This window comes from Oncorhynchus nerka, linkage group LG15 (assembly GCF_034236695.1).
Source record: "Oncorhynchus nerka isolate Pitt River linkage group LG15, Oner_Uvic_2.0, whole genome shotgun sequence".
Taxonomy (NCBI): Eukaryota; Metazoa; Chordata; class Actinopteri; order Salmoniformes; family Salmonidae; genus Oncorhynchus; species Oncorhynchus nerka.
In genome coordinates, this window is record NC_088410.1 from 83,679,674 (window position 1) to 83,700,202 (window position 20,529).

Sequence of the window (20,529 nt, forward strand, 5' to 3'; positions counted from 1 at the left end):
ATATTTTTGGGGGATTTGCATGGCAAAGAGGGACTTTGCAATTAATTGCAGTTCATCTGATCACTCTTCATAACATTCTGGAGTATATGCAAAATGCCATCATACAAACTGAGGCAGCAGACTTTGTGAAAATTAATATTTGCGTAATTCTCAAAACTTCTGGCCACGACTGTACATTTTCCTCAATATATCAGCAAAGTCAGAGCTAGTAGGAAAAGGAAGGGAATGACATGACTAGACTGACATGTCTTATTTTAGATACTCTTTTAGGTGTTTCAGACATTTGAGAGTTTCGGACGTTTTCAGAAAATTGTCAGGGACTCCGCTGTCCTAGCATCAGGTGGAAGCTGGTTCAACCATTGGGGTACTAGGGCAGAGAAAAGCTTTGGTCCTCCAGTGTTAAATCAGCGTGCTAAACACGCAGTAATAAGCAGCAGTAATTTATTATCCTCAAGAATCTATCTAACGTCGGCCTGGGCCAAAGACCACTCAATTACGAAAAAGGCCCTGGGTCTTTTGTCTCCTCTCTGTAGAGCACTCCATTAGTAATAACAACTGTTCTCACTGTTCTGCTAAAGGAGACTGCAGTCATAGTTCACAAAGCAATCATAAACACAATTAATGTTCTCCCAAATGGTGTGGAGATAATATTCTCAAAGAGAGACAGAGAGGAGTGTCTGAGAACTATGTTTCTTAGAGCTTGGTGAGAGCCTGGTTATCCTAGGGTTATTTTGCATACAATCTTCCCATAACGCCCTGGGAATGGTTTCAGGATAGTTACTTGGCTTTGGAACATTCTCAGCACATTTAAAGCTGAAACCATGTTTCTTAGAGCTTGGTGAGAGTTTATGTACATTTTGCAGCAGGACCGTATTTATTTTCAAATATTAGTTTGGTGATACCTTTCCATAAAAACCAAGACTACTTTGCTTCCAATGACTTTGAGAAAACCCGGCCCACAAGACCCACTCTCATCACCGCCCTCTCCCGAGTCTGAGGGCCCGGGGACTCACACTTTACCCGGGGGTGCGGCTTGGCTTGGCGGCGCTGAAATGAACATTCTCGAGGCCATCAAACTACTACGCTCTGAGATAGTTGAAATGAAAACGGAGGTAGTTGCAACGATTGAGGCCCGAATACAGGTTTCTGTTACTTTAAAAGCAGATCTAACCATCCTGTGGAACGAGACAGTGCCAGCAATCACATCACTCAAAACAACAACAGAGTTGCACACTACAACGATTGCAGCACTGGAGATCTCCGCTACCAATGTCTCCGACTTAACCACCTCCCTGGAGGCTGACGTGAAACGCCTGGCTGTGGATTTCAAAAAGGTGCAGGAGAGTTGTATGAGTTTAGAGGGATTGTCTCGCCACAATAATCTGAGACTGGTATTGGTCGAAGAGTCAGCGGAAATGCCTCGCGCTATGGATTTCATTTCTGGGCTGCTGAAGGATGTTCTTGCCTTAGATGAGAAGCCCCTGATTGATTGTGCCCACCGGTCGCTGCTCCCAAAGCCCCGGGATGGTGAGAGGCCCTGTGATATAATTCTTCGAGTGCACTTTTTCCATGAGAAGATGGAGATTCTCTGACGAGCCCCCAATACCACTCTGAGCTTTCAAGTACAGAGCTTCTCCATCTACCAGGACTACTCCCCCACTGTTTCCAGGCAGCGCGCAGCTTTCGGACAGGCCAAATGACTACTACGGGACCATCCAGGTGTGAAGTATGGCCTGCGATTCCTGGCCCGTTTATGGCTATCTCATAATGGTAAAGACTACACATTTGAGTCTCTGGATGAGGTTATGGCTCACATTCAACGTCACATCAAGAAGTCTTGAACTTGCTCATAGATCAGCAACTGTTGCTTGCGAACTGTGGATAAGCAGGACTGTGGGTTTAGGTTTAACACCGCACTCTCACAGACATACTGTGCAAAGAGAACATGTTCTATTTAGGCTTGTACCTCGTTTGTGGAGGTACTGTCTGGGATGGGTGGAGGAGGTTGGGGGAGGAATGAGGTTGAATTGTTGAGTTCTAATGTTGTCATTCTGTCTTTTTAGTTTTTTTTCTGTACTTTTTCCAAATATCTTGCACCGTACATTATTACTCTGAGACAAGTTATTCTGGGGTTTTTGGGTACTCTTTGCTTTTCCACTCTATGCTCTAATGACAGGGTTGTATCACGGGAGTGCTCAGGGTTGCCGAGATAATACGATAAAGAACATTTAATGGAACATCAAAGGGGTTAACAATCCCGTGAAGCGTAAGAGGGTGCTGACACAATTTAAGGGTTTGAATGCAAATGTTGCATTTCTACATGAGACTCACTTGAGCATTTTAGGATGCGTAGGGACTTGCTTGTTTATAGGTGACCAAATACTTATTTTCCACCATAATTTGCAAATAAATAAATTAAAAATCCTACAATGTGATTTTCTGGATTTTTTTCCTCATTTTGTCTGTCATAGTTGAAGTGTACCTATGATGAAAATTACAGGCCTCTCTCATCTTTTTAAGTGGGAGAACTTGCACAATTGGTGGCTGACTAAATACTTTTTTGCCCCACTGTATGTTCTGCTCTACCATAGGGGAGTCCCTCAAAGCATACCTATGCGGCCAAATTATTTCTTATACAGCCAACCAAAACAAAGTTTGCTCTCAGCGACTTCGGGACCTGAGCGAATCCATAGCCACATTGGATGAGAAGTATGCTACAGATCCTTCCTCTGATCTACAATAAAGAGCGGCAACTACTCCAATCTGAATTTGATGAGCTTTCTACCAGGCAAGCTGAACAGTTACTCTTGCGAGCTCGATACAGAGTGTATGAACAAGGCGACAAGGCCAGTAACCACCTTGCACATCAGATCCGTAAATCTGAGGCCTCATGTTTAATCCCACAAATAAGGACCCTGTCTGTTGCCATCACATTTATACATAAGGAGATCAATGATCAATTCAAACAATTTTACTCTGCGCTATACACCTCTGAATATCCTCAAGACCCTTTGCTGATTGATTGATTCTTTAATGGCTTGAATATGCCTTCAATTGATACAGACACCCATGACTGTCTAGAAGAAGAATTTACACCGGAGGAGATTGCAACAGCAGTGTCCGCAATGAAAAGTGGTAAATTACCGTGTCTGGACGGTTTTCCAACCAAATTTTACAGGACGTTTTCTGGTCTGCTTTGCCCATTCTCTTCTCGATTATTTGCAGAGTGCCTTAATACCTCAAAGCTACCGCCTAGTCTTTATCAGGCTTCAATTTCATTACGATTAAAGAAAAACAAAGACCCTATCGCCCAATCTTGCTTTTAAACTTACAAAATCCTAGCCAAGCTGTCAGCCATCTGTATGGAAGGTTCGCTGCACCAAGTAATACACTCTGACCAGACTGGCTTTGTGAGAAATAGGCATTTGTTTTTCAATATTAGACGCCTTATGAATATACTGTACTCCCCAGCATCATGGGACCCGGAGATGGTGGTCTCACTTGATGCAGAAAAAGCTTTTCACCGTGTTGAGTGGGACTACCTAACAGCTGCCCTTTATAGATTTGGCTTTGGCCCCAAATTCATTGCGTGGATAAAGATTCTTTATTTTTTCCCCCATGGCTTTGGTACGGACTAACAACTTGTCCATACAATTTTCCCTTGCACCGCGGATCCCGACAGGGTTGTCCACTCTCCCCCCTGTTGTTTGCTTTGGCAATCGAGCCTCTCGTCATTGGACTATGCTCTAATGATCCCATTCAAGGTATAATCAGGACGGGCTTAGAGCAGAAAGTCTCGCTATATGCTGACAACCTCCTTTTGTTTATCTCTAACCCTGATACCTCATTGCCAACTGCCTTATCTGTTCTTAAAGAGTTTGGATCAATCTCAGTGTCAGATGTAAAACGGAACCAGCCACACTGTTGCATATGTTTTGGGGCTGTCATAAACTGTCAGGTTTCTGGGAATTCATATTTAAATGTTTCTCTGACATATATGACACTGTTATAGATCCGTCTCCCCTTACAGCCCTTTTTGGAGTACTGCCCATAGGTACCCCCCTGTCAAGAATCCAGTTGGACACTGTTGCTTATACAACTCTTTTAGCTAGACAGCTAATACTACAGAACTGGAAGATGGCAGCTCCCCCATCTTATAAAACTTGGGTGAGAGATGTGTTGTGCTCTCTGAAACTAGAAAAGATTCAATTCAATACACGTGGGAAACCCAAACTGTTTTATGAGGCTTGGGCTCCATTCCGGTCTTACTTTAAACAGTCCATCCAGTGATGGCATTCTTATTAAAACAAAAATAAGTCTGTATTTGACTCCCCTGTTTGAATGAGCATTTCTTTCAGTTTTTTTTGGGGGGGGGGGGGCATTAAGGTTGATGGTGTGCTTATTGATTGTGACCTGCGGATGCCTTGTTCATCTTGTCCGGTCAGAGACTATAATGTGAGCTTGTTTTGCTCTGTTTTTTTAAAAACATTTTGTTCACGCTTACATACAATTATTATAAATTTTTTCTTCTTTTAAAGCATTGTAAACGTTATTTTTGGTCCAGTGGATGGTCGGTGGGTTTTCCATGACAGTCTGTGAGTGGTTGCATTTCTCCACCCCTATCACTTGACTGTTTACAGGAACAATGGTGAGGTGTTTGCTCTGTCCCTGTACTACAGATTGCCCTTTAACTTTTGTAGCCTTCTGCCCAGTGTGTTTAATTTCTCTAAAGTATGGTATCTCTTTAAAGCAATTTTTTTGTAGTATTTTTTCTAGTTGAGTATAATTTTCTAGTTGAGTATATATATTGTTTTGTGTTGTCTTGTGTATAAAACTGAATAAACAGAGTGTTATAGGGCTGTCATTCCCATTGAAAGGAAGTCTAAGAAAAGGTAGATCTGTTCTATGTGCGCTATTTCTATGCTTCCCATTCTTAAGTTTCGTTTTGGCGTCAAAAGACTGAAAATACAATCTTTTTGGTTATGGAACAGGTACTTCACAGCAGTTTAGATGGTAAAATAATTATCTACACTATGCTTCCTTGTTTTGTCACATAACCTGGAATTAGGCAAACTAATAGAATATTTGCAACCAGGAAACGGCGAAGGATTTCTGCATAGTGCATCTAAGGAAATTGACAAAATAACATTATTTTACAGAACATTACTTTAACAGAACGTTTCCTAAAAGTTCAAACATAGTTACCTTGAATTACATTTTTGGTAATGGTTCTAGGCACTGGTGCAACACTGTTTCTCTGGATCCCCAGCAAGGTCGGAGTATATATATATAAAATAATTCAACTGGTGTACTTCAGAGTAACGTTTCCTACAAGTTCCCTCATGGTTCCATTTAAAGTCATGTTCTCAAATTGTTCCAAGAACATTAAGAAAACGTTCCATAAAATATCACAAGAAAACTATAGTAACATTCAAAGAACATTCTAAGAATGTTATGTAAAAACATATACAGTACATTCCCTTTTCAGCATCAACTAAACACCCTCTATCTTATTGCATTTAGTTTTGTTGTTAATGCGAAATGCTTGTGCTTCTAGTTCTGACAATGCAGTAATAACCAATGAGTAATCTAACCTAACAATTCCAAACCTACTACTTTATACACACAAGTGTAAAGGGAGAAAGAACATGTACATAAAGATATATGAATGAGTGATGGTACAGAACGGCATAGGCAAGATGCAGTAGATGGTATCGAGTACAGTATATACATATGAGATGATTAATGTAGGGTATGTAAACAGAGTGGCATAGTTTAAAGTGGCTAGTGATACATGTATTACATAAAGATGCAGTAGATGATATAGAGTACAGTATATACATATACATATGAGATGAGTAATGTAGGGTTTGTAAACATTATATTAAGTAGCATTGTTTAAAGTGGCTAGTGATATATTTTTACATCAATTTCCATTATTAAAGTGGCTGGAGTTGAGTCAGTGTGTTGGCAGCAGCCACTCAATGTTAGTGGTGGCTGTTTAACAGTCTGATGGCCTTGTGCATCTCAGTGATTTATTGTGCCACAATATATTGTATGATTTATGCCTAAGCAAATCAAATACATTTCCATTTATCTTATCTGTGCTTGGAGTTCAAAACAATTAACCTGAGCTAGCAGTGTCCCTACAACCTAAAATTGTACGTTCCCAGAACAGACAAAATGTTCACTTCTGTTTTCAGAACATCTAAAAAAACGTAAAGTTTTACCGGAAAGTAAACTTATGACTTCATTCCAAAATCAAATGGGAACCCAAAAACGTACATTCAAACAAATTCAAATGAACCATGGAATGTGCTAGCTGGGAAGGACATTTTAATCACATATTGTTTGGCTGAGAGTCACTGACATATTCAATCTCTCTCTATCCCAGTCTGCTGTCCCCACATGCTTCAAGATGTCCACCATTGTTCCTGTACCCAAGAAAGAAAGGTAACTGAACTAAATGACCATTGCCCCGTAGCTCTCACTTTCATCACAAAGTACTTTGAGAGACTAGTCAAGGATCATATCACCTCTACCTTACCTGACACCCTAGACCCACTTCAATTTGCTTACCGCCCCGTTAGATCCACAGACGATGCAGTTGCAATCGCACTGCCCTATCCCATCTGGACAAGAGGAATAACTATGTAAGAATGCTGTTCATTGACTATAAATAAGCATTCAACACCATAGTACCCTCCAAGCTCATCATTAAGCTCAAGGCCCTGGGTCTGAACCCCACCCTGTGCAACTGGGTCCTGGACTTCTTGACGGGCCGCCCCCAAGGTGGTGAAGGTAGGAAACAACACCTCCACTTCGCTGATCCTCAACACTGGGGCCCCACAAGGATGCGTGCTCAGCCCCCTCCTGTACTTACTCCCTGTTCACCCATGCCCCCCCCCCCCCCTATCCACATCGAGAAGACCGCAGTGGAGAAGGTGGAAAGCTTCAAGTTCCTCAGCGTACACATCACGGACAAACTGAAATGGTCCACCCACACAGACAGTGTGGTGAAGAAGGTGCAACAGCGCCTCTTCAACCTCAGGAGGCTGAAGAAACTTGGATTGGCACCTAAAACCCTCAACTTTTACAGATGCACAATTGAGAGTATCCTGTTGGGCAGTATCACCGCCTGGTACGGCACCTGCACCGCCCGTAACCTCAGGGCTTTCCAGAGAGTGGTGCGGTCTGCCCAACGGATCACTGGGGGCAAAGTACCTGCCCTCCAGGACATCTACAGCAACCGATGTCACAGGAAGGCCAAAAAGATCATCAAGGACAACAACCACCCGAGCCACTGTCTGTTCACCCCGCTTTCATCCAGAAGCCAAGGTCCCTACAGGTGCATCAAAGCAGGGACCGAGAGACTGAAAAACAGCTTCTATCTCAAGGCCATCAGACTGTTAAATATCCATCACTAGCACATTAGAGGCTGCTGCCCTATAAACATAGACTGGCCACTTTAAAAATGGAACACTAGTCACTTTAATAATAATAATAATTTTGCGTTACTCATCTCATATTTATACTGTATTCTATCCTATTCTACCTATTCTATCTTAGTCTATGCCGCTCTGACATTGCTCGCCCAAATATTTATATATTCTTAATTCCATACCTTTACTTTAGATGTGTGTGTATATTTGTGAAATTGTTAGATATTACTTGTTAGATATTACTGCACTGTTGGAGCTACAAACACAAGCATTTCACTACACCCACAATAACATCTGCTAAACACGCGTATGTGACAAATACAATTTGATTTGATTTAACCTGGGCTGGCTCCTCTGTTTCAAAATCATCAGAAACAGTCGCTGGAGGGGGATGTGGAGCCATTATCCTGATGGTGCTTGTGGAAGGGTGGGGAGGATCTGCACGTGGAGCTAGCTGGAGCTCAGCAGGCATCATGGTGGTTTGATGCTGTTGCTGCTGCTGCTCATTGCTCTCCTTCTCCTTTTGGCTTTGTTTGGGTACTTTGGCGAAGCCAATTTCCGATATCCATCATGGCAGATTACCTGGTTCAAGCTTGGTAAATAGGCTAAGGCTAATACCCAGGAGTTGGAACCGGTTCATGGAACAGAACCAAAAACCGTAAAATAACAATGTTTTTCAAGGAACAGAAACAGAAATGAAAGTGATCAAAACTGTTCCGGAACAGAACCGTTATTTTAAAAAATGGGAACTGATTAGTAACATTATATTATGTTCTAGGCCTTTTTTTCTAGTCCCACAAAGAAACCAAACAAAGCGCCTATGCAAAGCTTTGACTGTCACTGAGAAACTTATTTTCAGCCTGCCAGCTGAAAATCTTTGTCGGTTTGTGTGTGTTTAGGCCATCTGCCCCTCCCTCCTCCAAAGCATAGACTACTGTACTGACGTTACAAGCATGATTCAGAAGATAGTGAATGGATTAACATTTTCAACACTAGTTAAGGATACTATAGGCCTAGTTATCACGTTTTATGTTGGATTTATCAACTACAAAAAGGTAAGACGTGTTTTTAATTCTGGTGCAGCTAGCTTGTTAGCTAGCTAGCTCAAAGTACATGAAAAGTTCCTTAATAGAAGCTGTTACTCCTAGGTATAATTCTGTGAACTTAATTCAGATAATTCATGTCATAATAAGATGTCCAGCACTTCAAGCCTACCTCCTCAACCCTCTCCTCCTCAACAGATTTTGCAACAACCTTGTCACTCAATCATTTGGTATTTTTTGCTATTTTTATATAGGGACATAAAACTTAAACTGAGGTGGCATAAGTTTCAATTGAGGGGGCTAGGCCCTCTTTTCCCCCTCGTGGAGCTGTGCCTGCATTACATACCTTGCCTGTGGTTGAGGTGTACAGAGGTAAGGTAAACCCAAAACACACATCCTCAAAACAACCCTAATACCAGCTAACTGACTGTCATGACCATTCAGTTCTGTCTCAGTGCCAAATCTTAGCCAGTGGCGTAATAACTAATTACATCCATTCTAGTACAATTACCCTTCTTGGTGTCGTTTGGAGAGTCAACAGACATCAGAGGAGCACTAGTCAGCCTTTCTAATGTAGGCTATGATGATGAAGTGTGCAAATGTTTTCTAAGGAGTTTAAAGTGCCATTTTTTCACCATCGCCAGTTTAGGGTGCCATGTTTCCTCCTCCAGCTATGTCATCTGTTATTATGATTTTTCTGAAGACAGTATTTCATAAGAGGAAGAAGTAAGAAAGAGAGCAGGGGAGGAAAGGAGGAAAAAGGAGCAGGAGTGGTAAATTAATGGTCACAGCATCTCCATGACAAAGCACTGACCTTTTGGCTTTCTGCATCGCTGTACATCAGGCCAAAGTAGTCCTTCTCCAGCAGGTTGAGGTGCTCACACACCATGTCCAGCAAGGCCTGTCCTTTGCAGTGCTTCTGCAGAAACACACACACAAACACACGTGCCACAAATAAAGTGTTATTTAATCAAGGGTCAGGTCATTTCTGACCATGTGACCTGGCCTCACTAATTAAAGCATTACGGCACACCTTACAAAAATGTACCATGGTACTACTATGGTACTTTCATTCATACCATGGTACTACTATGGTCATTTCACTTATACCATGGTATAGTCTGAATCATGATGGTACTACAATGGTACTGCCATTATACCTAAATATTACCATGGTACTGCATAATTTATACCATGGTATAGTCTGAATCATGATGGTACTACAATGGTACTGCCATTATACCTAAATATTACCATGGTACTGAATAATTTATACCATGGTATAGTCTGAATCATGGAAATGTACCATGGTTTTAGCTTTCAATTATGATGTTACTGCCATGCACCTAAATAATACCATGGTATTGCATCATTCATAACACGGTAGACGTGGATCCTGGAAATACCATGGTTTTAACCGGCATCCTACATTATACCACGGTAACTCACAATTATGATAAATGGTACCAATAATTATCATATGGTACCATCTTTATTCATTGTCTGTTACCATAGCACAATGGCAGTATAATACATTAAATAAATAAAAACAAGGTCAAAAGAGTTTGGTCGGTATTATATTGATGAATTTATATACCAGTATAGGAAAGTTTTTGATAAAGTCAGAGGCAGGCTAGTACTGTTGGTCCAAATGTGTCTGTAACATCAAAGAAAAAGGGAAAGAGGGGTAATACTTTCTGTATTAATAGTACCGTTTTTTGCTCATCTTTGGGTTCCCTATTTTGCCAACCTAAAATGTGGGAGAATGTAAAATATATGGCTGCCTAATCCTTGGTATTTTGTAATCATATACTGTATTTATAGTCAAGGGCCGTTGCGCTTGTTTCGGCCCACAGAGGGAGCTGCTCGCTCTAGTGGTTGCATCACGTGCTCTCACTCTCACGCTAACCTGCCTAGTAAATGAGTCAGTTGAATGAGAGAGCCAACTGAAGAGAGAAGCACCAGATAAATGTAATATTTTAAACATTATCATCACGGTGAGCAATTGTAAAGCATAGGATGTGAAACACCCAGTTACGCGGAGTGTAATGATATAACTTTTTTTTTTAATGATGTTTGGATAGTTGAATTAATTTATAAAAGTCTGTTAGCATAGAAGCTAACGTCGGCTAAAGTTAGTGCCAGTCAAGCTAGCTTGTTTTTGGTTTTTGGTCACTGCCTTGGCAGGAAAATACCATGGTACCAGTGCAAATACCATGGTATTTTCCTGCTATGGTAGTGACCAAAAAAAATAGGGTTTCCTGCTATGGTAGTGACCAAAAAAATAGGGTTAGGGTTATGGTTAGGGGTTAGGGTTAGGGCTTAACCCTAACCCTATGGACTGCAATGGACTGCATGGTTTTGTTGACATGCACACATTTTTATTACTGGAATTATGTTTATTAGAGTGTCATATAACTTCAAACGTATCAACACAACAGAATGTGTCTCTCCCCAACATCATCCCCAACCAGATAGGGAAGCCATCTTGACACCAGCTACTATCTATTGTTGTCTACAGACTATAACAGCTCTTCCCTTGAGTGCTGTGTTACAGTCAGAATTCATCAAATACTTGACTTGGAAAATGAAAACAGAATTTTAGAGGAAGATTGCTTCCTGCATGATACGTGGTCCGAACAAACAGTGGATTGTCGAATGTCACTCATATAACTGTATCCAAATGATTTACTTTCTGATCACATTCCTGGGAAGGAAAGACAGAATACGTGTGAAAATAGTTGTGAAGTTACTCAAATGTCCAAAGAAATTCAAGCCAAGAGAGTTGACTGATGGGGCGGCACTTTCGCAAATCATTCTAGCGATGTTATACCTTCATGTAACTTGAACAAAAATAGGGAAAAACGATTGTGTGTAATTTCAAATACACATTCGTACATAACAAAACATCACTCTAAAACCAGCACAGTAGCATGGTACCCTGGTCTGTAGATCCCAGAGTTCAGACTATGGGTGCTGCTGCACACACACACAGATACACACACGCTTTTCCCTTGGGGTCATAGCCAGCGAGCTGTTTGTGTGAACTGTGTGTGCTGCTCTCCAGGGAGCAAGCTTCTGTGCTGCTCACTGCTTGCTTTCCCTAGAGCCTGGTTTCCGTGGTGGCAGGCAGACAGAGCAAGTCGTTGCCAGGGAAACAGATGCAGATGTATGCTCCCTCCCTCTCTTTTTTTGTTCCTTTATATCTCAAGGCCAGAACTGGAGGGAGTGTCTCCTTTGGCTCATTATGGTTGAAGAGATGGTGGGGAAAGACTCTGGAAGCACTTATGAACTCTTACTGTCACTCACCACAGTCCCCATGGTTGTGGAGAGAAGACATGGATGTGGTTGTGGGGTCTGTATGGAGTGGACTGTATGGCTTTAGCATGAGCTATTAAAAGCCCAGTGCAAGCCCAGTTTCACAGGAAAATGTGATTTTCCTGTGTTTTATATATATTTCCACTATGAGGTTGGAATAATACTGTAAAATTGTGAAAATAATGATGCCATTTTAGTGTAACCTATTTCAAAAGAACACCTGAAATTTCATCACCAGGAGGTAAATTTGTTAATAGACCAATAAGAAAGAGAGCTCTAAACCTCTCTGCCAACAGTTCGTTTTTGGATTTACCCTTCCCACTCAGACCATTCCCAGACAGTCCTAGCAAAATTCTTGCTTGAGAAATTATTATTTTTGGCCATTTTAATTTAAAACAATCCCAGTAAGGTACCTAATTGTTACCCAGAAATTATTTGATATTGAGATTTTAAAGAATGGCTGCATTGGACCTTTAAAGATACAGTATGTATGGGCATGTTTAGGATCATAATATGCAGTGACTAAGGCATTGAGGCGTTTCTCCATGGACACTCCCTTTAACAGTGCAATTCATTTAACTCCACTTTGAGCACTTTCACAGCAAATGACAAGCGTTTTCTCTCAAAATAAACACAAGTAACACACTTAAACCATTGCAAAGTGTACAAACAAACTCATTGTCAGAGTCACAGAGCATTTAAAAAAAATATATGGCTCCCAAAATAGCTCCATTCTGCACAATAACAGAGTGCAGCTCATCCATGCATGACCTGGTAGAGTATACACCAGGGAACTGGAGGAAGGGGTGAGGGAAGTGTGGGAGTGCGTAGCCCTGTCTCCCCTCTCTCCACTGTGGCCCCTTGGAAGCCAGAGCCAAGCAGCCATGACAAGACAGGCTAATTAACCCTTGGATGGGGCAACTCCTCCAGTGAGAATTGTCACAAAGGGGTGCCTGCCTTCCCTCAACGCTATTATTATCAACTCCTGGAGCATGGAGGAGGTTTGATATGGCAGGCCTGACGTTCCAACCCACCAATTAAACACAGGAAGGGGTTCGGTGGGAGGCCAGGAGTGAGGTGAGGATAAACGTTATACTGCAGCAGCAGCAGGGATGAGTAAAAAGAGAGGGTTGATTTGTACATCATTTTGTAGCAATGAGTGGAAGTACAAAAGGAAGCAAATGAAACTTCTTTGCATAAAGGCTTTGAGAATCATAATGTGGAGTTTTATTTCCAGTGCTGAGAACAGCTTGAGTTGCTTGAGAGGATTTGAAATAAAAAAAATTGTGACATTTTCTTTTGAGAAAGATTGATAAAAGCAAGGGAAATGTTCTAGAGATTATTATATCAGAAACACACTCACATACCGGATGTATCCTAAGGGCAGCTCACAATAACACAATATTCTAATTTCTACTTTACTGCACCTGGGTCGCAAAATTGAATGAGTATAGATTTCCCATTGTTCTGTCACTGGGTTTTGTTGAGGGATTTTATTGGGCAGAATAGGGATGTCATTTTACCCTCAAATTGTACAATATTTCTGCTCTGTTATGTTGCATATCTATATATACAGGAGGCTTTCAGCCAAGCCTTAGCTTTTGATAATATATACTGAACAAAAATATAAACACAACATGTGAAGTGTTGGCCCCATATTTCATGAGCTGAAATAAAATATCCCAGAAATGTTCCATATGCACAAAAAGCTTATTTTTCTCAAATGTTGTGCACATATTTGTTTGCATTCCTGTAAGTGAGCATTTTTCCTTTGCCAAGATAATCCATCCACCTGACAGGTATGGTATATCAAGAAGCTGATTAAACAGCATAATTACTATTATTAAAGCCAGCAGCATACCACCCTACATACCACTGCTGGCTTGCTTCTGAAGCTAAGCAGGGTTGGTCCTGGTCAGTGCCTGGATGGGAGACCAGATGCTGCTAGAAGTTGTGTTGGAGGGCCAGTAGGAGGCATTTTTTCCTCTGTTCTAAAATATATCCCAATGCCTGAGGACAGTGATTGGGGACACTGCCCTGTGTAGGATGCTGTCTTTCGGATGGGACGTTAAACGGGTGTACTGACTCTCTGCGGTCATTAAAGATCCCATGGCACTTATTGTAAGAGTAGGGGTGTTGACCCCGGTGTCCTGGCTAAATTCCCAATCTGGCCATCACGGTCACCTAATAATCCCCAGTTTACAATTGGTTCTTTCATCCCTGTAACTATTCCTCAGGTCGTTGCTGCAAATTAGAATGTGTTCTCAGTCAACTTACCTGGTAAAATAACAGATAAATTATTACACAGGTGCACCTTGTGCTTGGTACAATAAAAGGCCGTACAGCCACCCGGTTTCTTCACGCATCGCGCCGACAGAAACAAACATCTCTCTGGTAAGAAGAAGGGCGTGGGTGTATGCCTTTATGATTAAAGACTCATGGTGTAATCTCAACAACATACAAGAACTCAAGTCCTTTTGTTCACCCGACCTAGAATTCCTTACAATAAAATGCCGACCGCATTATCTTCCAAGCAAATTCTGACTACGCTGACTAGGTGAGCAAGTTTATTAGCAAGTGCATCGGAGATGTCGTTCCCTATGTGACCATTAACACCTTCCCTAACCAGAAACCGTGGATTGATGGTAGCATTCGCGCAAACTGAAATAAATGACTATCGCCCCATTGCGCTCACTTCTGTCATCATAAAGTGCTTTCAGAGACTAGCCAAGGATCATATCACCTCCACCCTACCTGAAACCCTAGACCCACTCCAATTTGCTTACCGCCCCAATAGGTCCACTGACGATGCAATTGCCATCGCACTGTACACTGCCCTATCCCATCTGGACAAGAGGAATACCTACAGTATGTAAAAACGCTGTTCATTGACTACAGCTCAGCATTTAACACCATAGTGCACTCCAAACTCGTCATTAAGCCCGAGACCCTGGGTCTGTTCAACTGGGCCCTGGACTTTGACATGCCATGCCCAGGTGGTGAAGGTAGAAAACAACATGTCCACCCGCTGATCCGCAACACTGAGGCCCCACAAGGGTGCGTTCTCAGCCCTCTCCTGTACTCCCTGTTCACCCATGACTGCGTAGCCATGCACGCTTCCATCTCAATCATCAAGTTTGCAGATGATACTACAGTGGTAGGCCTGATTACCAACAACGACGAGTCTACAGGGAGGAGGTGAGGACCCTGGGAATGTGGTGTCAGGAAAATAACCTCTCACTCAACATCAACAAAACAAAGGAGATGATCGTGGACTTCAGGAAACAGCAGAGGGAGCACTCCCCGATCCAGATCGACGGGACAGTAATGGAGTAGGTAGAAAGTTTTAAGTTCCTCGGCGTACAAATCACAGACAAACTGAAATGGTCCACCCACACAGACATCGTGGTGAATTTTAGATTTTTTTTATTTCATCTTTATTTAACCAGGTAGGCCAGTTGAGAACATGTTCTCATTTACAACTGCGACCTGGCCAAGATAAAGCAAAGCAGTGCGACAAAAACAACACAGACTGTACAAAAAAAATGTACAGTCAATAACACAATAGAAAAGTCTATGTACAGTGTGTGCAATATGGGGATGAGGTAGTTGGATGTGCTATTTAAAGATTGGCTATGTACAGGTACAGTGATTGGTAAGCTGCTTGACAGCTGATGCTTAAAGTTAGAGAGGGAGATATGTCTCCAGCTTCAGTGGCACTGCACTGCAATTCATTCCAGTCATTGGCAGCAGAGAACTGGAAGGAAAGGCGGCCAAAGGAAGTGTTGGCTTTGGGGATGACCAGTGAAATATAACTGCTGGAGCGCGTGCTATGGGTGGGTGTTGCTATGGTGACCAGTGAGCTGAGATAAGGCGGGGTTTTACCTAGCAAAGACTTATATATGACCTGGAGCCAGTTGGTTTGGCGAAGAATATGTAGCGAGGGCCAGCCAACAAGAGCATACAGGTCGCAGTGGTGGGTAGTATATGGGGCTTTGGTGACAAAACAAATGGCACTGTGATAGACTACATCCAGTATGCTGAGTAGATTGTTGCGGGCTATTTTGTAAATTACATCACCGAAATCAAGGATCTGTAGGCTAGTCAGTTTTACGAGGGTGTGTTTGGTAGCATGAGTGAAGGAGGCTTTGTTGCGAAATAGGAAGCCGATTCTATATTTAATTTTGTATTGGAGATGCTTAATGTGAGAATGGAAGGAGAGTTTACAGTCTAACCAGACACCTAAGTAGTTGTAGTTGTCCACATATTCTAGCTGAGAACCGTCCAGAGTAGTGATGCTAGTCGGGCGGGATGGTGTGGGCAGCAATCAGTTGAAGATTATGCATTTAGTTTTACTAGCATTTATAAGCAGTTGGAGGCCACGGAAGGAGTGTCGTATGGCGTTGAAGCTCGTTTGGAGGTTTGTTGGCACAGTGTCCAAAGAAGGGCCAGGTGTATAGAGGTGGATCAGATAATCACCAGCAGTAAGATTGACATCATTGATATATACAGAGAAAAGAGTCGGCCCTAGAATTGCACCCTGTGGCACCCCCATAGAGACTGCCAGTGGTCCGTACAACAGGCCCTCCGATTTGACACACTGAACTCTTTCTGAGAAGTAGTTGGTGAACCAGGCAAGGCAGTCATTTGAGAAGCCAAGGCTATTGAGTCTGCCGATAATAATGCGGTGATTCACAGAGTCGAAAGCCTTGGCCAGGTCGATGAAGATGGCTTCACAGTACTGTATTTTTTTCTATGGCAGTTATAATATCGTTTAGGACCTTGAGCATGGCTGAGGTGCACCCACGACCAATTCGGAAACCAGATTGCATAGTGGAGAAGGTACAGTGCGATTCAAAATGGTTGGTGATCTGTTTATTAACTTGGCTTTCGAAGATTTTAAAAAAGTAGGGCAAGTGGATATAGTTCTTTAATAGTTTGGGTCTAGAGTGTCTCCCCCTTTGAAGAGGGGATGACCGCGGCAACTTTCCAATCTTTGGGGATGTCAGGCGATATGGAAGAGAGGTTTGGCGGATAATTTTAGAAAGAGGGGGTCCAAAATGTCTAGCCCAGCTGATTTGTAGGGATTTGTAGGGGGGGGGGGGGAGTTGGACAAGTTGCTGCAGCGGTGCTGAGATGTTGGCCGGGGTAGAGGTAGCCAGGTGGAAAGCATGGCCAGCTGTGGAAAATGCTGATTGAAATGATTGATTATCGTAGATTTATTGGTGGTGACAGTGTTTCCTAGCCTCAGTGCAGTGGGCAGCTGGGAGGAGGTGCTCTTATTCTCCATGGACTTTACAGTGTCCCAAAACTTTTTGGAATCAGTGCTACAAGAAGCACATTTCTGTTTGAAAAGGCTAGTCTTGGCTTTCCTAACTGACTGTGTATATTGGTTCCTGACTTCCCTGAACAGTTGCATATCACGGGGGCTTTTCGATGCGAATGCAGAATGCCACAGGATGTTTCTGTGCTGGTCAAGGGCAGTCAAGTCTGGGGTGAACCAAGGGCTATATCTGTTCTTTATACATTTTTTGAACGGGGCATGCTTATTTAAGATGGAAAGGAAAGCAACCAGGCATCCTCTACTGACGGGATGAGGTCAATATCTTTCCAGGATACCCGGCAAGGTCGACTAGAAAGGCATGCTCGCTGAAGTGTTTTGGGGAGCTTTTTTTATTTTTTTTATTTTACCCCTTTATCTCCCCAATATCGTGGTATCCAATTGTTAGTAGCTACTATCTTGTATCATCGCTACAACTCCCGTACGGGCTCGGGAGAGACAAAGGTCGAAAGTCATGCGTCCTCCGATACACAACCCAACCAAGCCGCACTGCTTCTTAACACAGCGCACATCCAACCCGGATGCCAGCCGCACCAATGTGTCGGAGGAAACACCGTACACCTGGCAACCTTGGTTAGCGCGCACTGCGCCCGGCCCGCCACAGGAGTCGCTGGTGCGCGATGAGACAAGGATATCCCTACCGGCCAAACCCTCCCTAACCCGCACGACGCTAGGCCAATTGTGCTTCGCCCCACGGACCACCCGGTCGCGGCTGGTTACGACAGAGCCTAGGCGCGAACCCAGAGTCTCTGGTGGCACAGCTGGCACTGCAGTACAGCGCCCTTAACCACTGCGCCACCCGGGAGGCCGTTTTAGGGAGCATTTGACAGTGATGATGGGTGTTCGTTTGACCGCGGACCCATTACGCAATGAGGCAGTGCTCGCTGAGATCCTGGTTGAAGATAGCAGAGGTATATTTAGAGGGCAAGTTGGTCAGGATGATATCTTAGAGGGTGCCCAAGGTTACGGATTTAGGGTTGTACCTGGTGGGTTCCTTGATAATTTGTTTGAGATTGAGGGCATCTAGCTTAGATTGTAGGACGGCCAGGGTGTAAGCATTTCCCAGTTTAGGTCACCTAACAGTACGAACTCTGAAGATAGATGGGGGGCGATCAATTCACATATGGTGTCCAGGGCACAGCTGGGTGCTGAAAGGGGTCTATACAAGCGGCAACGGTGAGAGACTTGATTCTGGAAAGGTGGATTTTTAAAGTAGAAGCTCAAATTGTTTTGGCACAGACATGGATAGTATGACAGAACTCTGCAGGCTATCTCTGCAGTAGATTGCAACTACGCCCCCTTTGGCAGTTCTATCTTGACGGAAAATGTTATAGTTAGGGATGGAAATATCAGGTTTTTGGTGGCCTTCCTAAGCCAGGATTCAGACACGGCTAGGGTATCCGGGTTGTCGGAGTGTGCTAAAGCAGTGAATAAAAAACTTAGGGAGGTTAACATGCATGAAACCAATGCTTTTACGGTTACAGAAGTCAACAAACGTGAGTGCCTGGGGAATGGGAGTGATGCTGGGTGTTGCAGGGCCTAGGACAAGAGTACGGATAAAGGAACTGGTCATCTATTGCGTTCGGAACAGAAAGTAAAAGGAGCAGGTTTCTGGACGCGGAAGAATAGATTCAAGGCATAATGGATAGACAAGGGTATGGTAGGATGTGAGTACAGTCGAGGTAAGCCTCGGCATTGAGTGACGATGAGAGAGGTTTTGAGGCATCATTTAAGATAGGTGCGTCACCGCATGTGTGGGGGGTATAACAAAAGGGCTCGCTAAGGCATATTGAGCAGGGCTGGAGGCTCTACAGTGGAGGCTCTACAGGTGAAAACCTTGTGAAGACTTACAGAAAACGTTTAACCTCTGTCATTGCCAACAAAGGGTATATAACAAAGTATTGAGATAAACTTCTGTTATTGACCAAATAATCCACCATAATTTGCAAATAAATTCCTTAAAAATCCTACAATGTGATTTTCTGGATTTTTTTTCCTCATTTTGTCTGTCATAGCTGAAGTGTACATATGATGAAAATTACAGGCCTCTCTCATCTTTTTAAGTGGGAGAACTTGCACAATTGGTGTCTGACTAAATACTTTTTTGCCCCACTGTACAAGGGACGTGTCACGACTCCGACCGAAGGCGGCTCCCCTTCCCGTTCGGGTGGCGCTCGGCGGTCGTCGTCGCCGGCCTACTGGCTGCCACTGATTATTTTCTCTCCCTCCTTATGTGTTTATTGAGTACACCTGTTTTGAGTTAGTTGCAATTAGTGAGGCTTTATTAGTCAGCCGGCCCGCCTGGTTCTTTGTGCGGGATTGATTATTGTAACCCTGATGTTTGCATTTGATGTACGTGTTCGTGTAGTTTGTGCTAGACTGTTTTCGTTCCCTGTGTCTCGGGCATTTTGTTTGAGCACCCGAAAGTGGGGTGACCGTAGTTCACCGTGTGTGCATTAAAGAAGCACTTTATTGAACTCTGCTTTCCTGCGCCTGATTTCACCCTCACGACACCCAGGACCTTACAGAATCCCGCACCGAGACCTACAGGTGATCAGTACAACAACAACCGAGACATTTAATCAGGAACAGACATGAAACAAGACAGGAACAGTGTCAGCACACGGGTATACAAGGACATATGACAATCAATGCTGGAGCCGGGAACCAAACAGATATAGGGGAGGTAATAATCCAATAATCGCTGATGTGCGTGCTGGAGGGAAGGCAGGTGTGCGTAATGCTGGGGAGCCTGGCGCTCGCCAGGGAGGGGGAGCTGGAGCAGGTGTGACAGTAGGCCTGTAGGGAAGATAGGCCATATGGAGATGTTCATATTAAAACATATTATATATTTTTTAAGTTCCTATCTTGTTTGGTAAGATTAGTACAGATTTTCTCAGGGGAACCCACATGGGGCCTGACTCCAAGTTTGGGAACCACTCTACTAACCTCTCCCTCTGCTTGCTTCCTCTCTCTGTCTCCTCTCTCTGTCTCCTCTCCTTCCTCCTCCTTTTTGTTTGCGCATTTAGTACAGTAATCCAAATTCATGACGCGTGATCACTAGGAGCAGACGAAAAGTCCAAAAGTTCCGTTACAATTCGTAGAAACGTCAAACGATGTATAGAATCAATCTTTAGGATGTTTTTAACATAAATCTTCAATAATGTTCCAACCGGAGAATTCATTTGTCTTCAGAATTGCAATGGAACTCAAGTTAACTCTCACGTGAACGAGCGTGGCCAGCTCGTGGCTCTCTGGCAGACCTCTGACTCATTCCCCTCTCATTCGCTCCCACTTCACAGTAGAAGCATCAAACAAGGTTCAAACTCATTGTTTGCATCAAACAATGAGTTGAAAACCTACAAACCTCAGATTTCCCACTTCC

At 43.1% G+C, this 20,529-nt stretch overlaps 1 protein-coding gene and 1 long non-coding RNA gene across 10 annotated transcripts in view; one reads left to right on the forward strand and one right to left on the reverse strand.

Moving 5' to 3' along the window:
- The window catches only part of LOC115143415 (band 4.1-like protein 1), a 174,917-nt gene that overhangs the window by 69,773 nt on the left and 84,615 nt on the right, over positions 1 to 20,529 (reverse strand). For all 9 annotated transcript variants that reach the window (XM_065001949.1, XM_065001951.1, XM_065001952.1 and 6 more), the window contains one exon: positions 9,300 to 9,404. In XM_065001949.1, coding sequence (XP_064858021.1) covers positions 9,300 to 9,404 — 105 coding nt within the window. The remainder of the gene's footprint in view (positions 1 to 9,299; positions 9,405 to 20,529) is intronic.
- The window catches only part of LOC115143417 (uncharacterized), a 48,573-nt gene continuing 36,416 nt past the window's right edge, over positions 8,373 to 20,529 (forward strand). Inside the window, exon 1 of the long non-coding RNA XR_003865630.2 lies at positions 8,373 to 8,497. This is a non-coding gene — a long non-coding RNA (uncharacterized LOC115143417). The remainder of the gene's footprint in view (positions 8,498 to 20,529) is intronic.